Genomic DNA, 4,471 nt, shown 5'->3' with positions numbered 1-4,471 from the left:
CAGCCGTCAGGACTTCTGGAACTTTGTGATGTCACAACAAAGCAGTCACCAAGCCCCGCCCACCTGGACCCACCATCCAAACCTTGCAGGATTTGGTTTCTCTGAGTGTTTTTACCTGAAATCTGCTATATTTTTATTGGATCACTCAGAAAACAGTCAGCCAATCAGAAGAGAGCTTCAGAGCCTCCTCTCTTCTGATTGGCTCACCGACCTGTTGTTACTAGAGCTCCAGAGAGAAGCCTGAGAGAGGAGATGTAAAACTACACTGAGATGGTTTTTGGTTCTTAAAACCACAAATATATCTTCGTATGGATCAACACTTCAAGTAAAACACAGGAAAAGTGTAAAACATGGGGCCTTTAATGTATTGTAATCTAAATTTAATCCAATTTGCATTTTTACTTTAATTTCCCCAGTTGTTTCTTTTCCTAGTGGCCCTTAGATGCAGCAGTGTAATTACACCTGACCAAAAACAGACCCAGGAATACTTTGATTAAGAATTACTAATAATAATTCCTTTTGCATGGAAGACAATCATGGTAACCACTTGTTTTTTTCTTGCTGTGACAAGTCTAAATGTGTGCCGTGAAGACAGCCTATTGTCTCTTAACTGGTACATTCAACACTTCCATTAGTCTGTGTCAGCGCTACAGGAGTCTAAAGTTTCTCTTTTGGAGCAGCGGCGTGTCTTTTCTTGTGGTATCAATTCTCTTAAACAGAGCATAAACATGTATTTAAAAACCCACATATTCAAGTGCCTCTGACTGAGAAGAATTTCAGAGGCCCAGCGTGAGTGCCAATAAGTAATTTGAATGCCCGCGGATTCTCCATGTGTTGTTCTTGTGTCTCCGATTGGTTCCATCAGGTCCAATTAGACTTTTACTCAGACGTCAGACTCATAGCAATTTAGGACAGACATGAGCTGGATCCAAGGGACTGCCTCAAAAACCATGACAATGCTGATAATTCACTCGTCAAAACAAGTGACTCTGCGCGTCCTGGTTCAGAGGCAGCGAGCCAGCGAACGCAGCGCTCCACTCAACATTCGCTGTAAAGTCTCTGTACGTCGCAGCGTGTCTTTGCTGACGTTCACGTTAAAGGCTGCTTTGTGTCTGTAATGTCACTCTCTGGGGGTTTGGGGAGACTTATAGAGACTTCAGTTTTATTAATTGAATTGTGCTTTTATTTCATGTTATTTTTTTATTACTATTGATTAAGATGTGACTAATTATCAAAATGTTCTTTTTTGCCTCTGCAGATTTGGATACGCCTCTGTGTCCATTTACTGCTGTTCATCACGCTTGGGGTACATTCAAGTAAATTTGACGTCAACCCAGTGACAGATGACATCTCTAGACTCTCTATTTTGGTAAGAGATTTAATTTTAATTAAAACATATTAAGTTAACTTTAAAATAGAGTTGATTTCACAGGCCACAACATTCAGCTACAATGAATATCTGTTGTATTCAACAGATACTGTATATTTAATCTGCAGAGTGCAACATTTATTCCATATATTTGCACATTATAGACGCAAAAGTAAGAAAACAACAACATCTCTCATATTTAGTTCAGATATAATATTTCGCAAGTCAGATGATTACGCCTGTGTTACACCATTTTCATTCATATCAGGTCAGAATCATGGCTGCAACTACTGAACCAATTCTGGATCCAGGAGGATATACAGTACTATAGTTCATATTCATTTCAAAAGCCTGGCACCAGCTGCTTTATTATCAGAGATAACATGTGCAAAGGTCAACAAGTGAGAGTGAGAACACATAGGGCAGACAAAACAAAAAAAACAGACAGAAAAATCAAACCTGGTTTATATCTGGATTATGATGTGTGTTTGTGGTTTTCTTAATTCCACACTCACGTTTATGTACTGCGACATTTTTAGGATTGCAATGTGATTTGTCTGTAATTTAATATTTTCTTCTCATTTTTTCTTTGGCAGAGACAAAATATTCCTAAAGATTACAAAATTCCTGTACATTACATTCCAAAAGAAGAGGTAAGATATCGTTGGGGGGTGTTTTGTCTATCCTTTGTTTGTGATCAGACCAGAGACCAGATTTGTGTGACATTTAGCGCATTCACAGTTAAATTTTCTCAATTTTTAAGCGGGTATATCTTCTTCCTTAGCGACACCTTCATGCTAAATGCTAGCTCACCTTATAGCCAGTGTTCAGTGTGAAAACTGTGTCATCTGTCATCTGTCTCAACTTTGAGGATTATTGGGTTTTGGTGGAAATGCATTTTTTTGAGTATATTCTTCTTGACATTTTGGTTATTGCTCATTTTGTGCCGCCGCTCTGCTCTTCTTCTTCTAGGGTGGGATGTGTTGGGTAAAATTAAACGTCTTCTACTTGGAGGAGAGTTTACAAGATTTAGCGCATAAGTTTGGAAACATTTCATCCAACAGAAAAGATATTAGCATATTCATCCAAATGCTCCAAGAACTGCGGCTCAACATGGGGTCTGTGGTAAGTTCGTCTCGCAGTCGTGCAACAGAACGTGTCCATTAAATAACATATGGAAAACATTTCTTCACTGAATGCGTTCTTGTCTCTGCAGGAGCCCATCATGTACGATTTTGAGTGCCACTACAGGGAAGAGAGGTGGCAGACGGCGCGATACTTTGACTTTGTCAAAGACTTCCTTATAGCTGCACAGAATAGAGAAGATTCAGATGACTGTGATCCTCCTCCCTGTCCCACCACACCATACACAGTAACAGAAGAATATTTAAAAGGTAAGTATTTATTATATGTGGTGTTTAGGCCTGCTTGTTGTTAGTGTTGTGGCAACTTTATCATGTTGGTGACACTTAACTGGTTCTAGTTCTGCAGACAAATACCATCAATGTGAGGTGTGAGGTAACGTCAGTGAACTACAGTAGGTGTGTGTGCATCTGGGAACTGAATCAGTGTCGATGACTCATCATTTTCAGTCTGCGATTATCAAAAAATAAAGCTCTTTCTACTATTTGGCCAATAGGTGCAAGATTCAAAAATTTGTGCATAAATCAATGCAGTTGAAGATGAAGATCAGCATCAATTATACATTTTAATGACTATCACAAAATTATTTTGGGAATCTTTCATTGTTGATTGTGAAAAGAAAAATAAATAAAAATGTTTACTCAAATAATCTCCTAAAACAAGCAATTTTTTAATAATAATACTTTACATTCGTGCAGAAACATGTTGTCAATCGAACAATGATCAATAAAAGTCTTTATGAAGCAGAACCACCAGAGAGAGGCTGGTTCCAGCCAATCAACTTCGGACATTTAGCTGTGGGAATCTTTATGCTATTAATTACGGCGTCATTTTTAATGCATAGTTGCGGGCGTACAGTTCGGTTCTGCTGCATTAAAGGCTTTAGTAACGGACTTTGGTGCAGAGCTGGATGTGACTGCAGCCTGGGTGAGGATGTAGATATCTTCATCCGTTGCTGAGTCACGATCACCTGCAGGTGTGAAGGGAAATTGAGTCCCTGGAGTGTTTGGATTTAGCACTCTTGAGTTTGGATTTGTCTCTTCATGCTTCATGAGAAGGGTCAAGCCTCAACAACAACATTTTATTTGGCGAACAAAGTGCATCCTACAGGGTGTGGATAACCTTAGATAGTCCTCAGAACATTTGTTCAACATTTTTTCACATGAATACCAGCAGTAGCTCAAAAGTTTAGTTTGCAATTGTCGACAGATTTTTAGGGGGGGAAAAAAGTAGTTCCAATAAAATCAATCAATCATTCACCCCCTGTGCCTCTGGAATATCCAGAGAAACCAGAACATTTTTTCTGATGAGACACATGAAATTAAAAAGTTGTTTTTAATGCTTCGAGCCCAACATTCAAATTTCCCCACGCTACCATAACATAGTATGTTGCAGATGTGAAACGTCAGATGTGGATATCTCAAAACCTCGGGAAATTAATCCAAATTACCTGCATGTATTTATGCCGCCAATGATGAGTAAGAAAATATAGATTTTTATGATAGGAGTTAACTGACTCCTCTCAGTGTTTTAAGTGTTTTTACTGTAAAAAGAAAAACATTAGAAAAGGCCGCCACCCTCTTTGGACTATTGTGAACGGGTTCTATTTAGGACAGATCTCTTGTGGCCGCTTGGAGAAGCTTTTAATCCAGGAACCATTATTTCTTCACAAGAACTTTGCAAGATAAAAAACTCCAAACCGTCTGAGTGCTTGGATGGCCCGTGGAGACACGGCTGAGTCACAGGACTGAGGGAAGATGTCCCCAGGCAGCGCATGTGAAAAGGAAGAAAGAGCCGAAACCGGATTGTATACGTGTTGATTACAGAGCAATCTTCCAATCTTCCCAAGCGCTTGGCTTTTCTTTGCTGGAGTGGTCAGATCAGATCTTTTGTGTGTGTGTGAGTGTGTGTGTGTGTGTGTGTGTGTGTGTGTGTGTGTGGGGGGGGGGGGGGGGGGGG

At 39.7% G+C, this 4,471-nt stretch overlaps 1 protein-coding gene across 1 annotated transcript in view; it reads left to right on the top strand.

Moving 5' to 3' along the window:
- kitlga (kit ligand a) overlaps nucleotides 1-4,471 on the top strand; it is a 10,601-nt gene that overhangs the window by 1,010 nt on the left and 5,120 nt on the right. The window contains exons 2-5 of the mRNA XM_023407022.2: nucleotides 1,259-1,369; nucleotides 1,966-2,022; nucleotides 2,342-2,494; nucleotides 2,586-2,763. Of these exons, the coding sequence (XP_023262790.1) occupies nucleotides 1,259-1,369; nucleotides 1,966-2,022; nucleotides 2,342-2,494; nucleotides 2,586-2,763 (499 nt within the window). The remainder of the gene's footprint in view (nucleotides 1-1,258; nucleotides 1,370-1,965; nucleotides 2,023-2,341; nucleotides 2,495-2,585; nucleotides 2,764-4,471) is intronic.

This window comes from Seriola lalandi, unplaced genomic scaffold, assembly GCF_002814215.2.
Source record: "Seriola lalandi dorsalis isolate HSWRI2012SDOR001 ecotype SW California unplaced genomic scaffold, Sedor1 jcf7180002054325, whole genome shotgun sequence".
Taxonomy (NCBI): Eukaryota; Metazoa; Chordata; class Actinopteri; order Carangiformes; family Carangidae; genus Seriola; species Seriola lalandi.
This window is presented reverse-complemented; position numbering and strand designations above follow the sequence as displayed.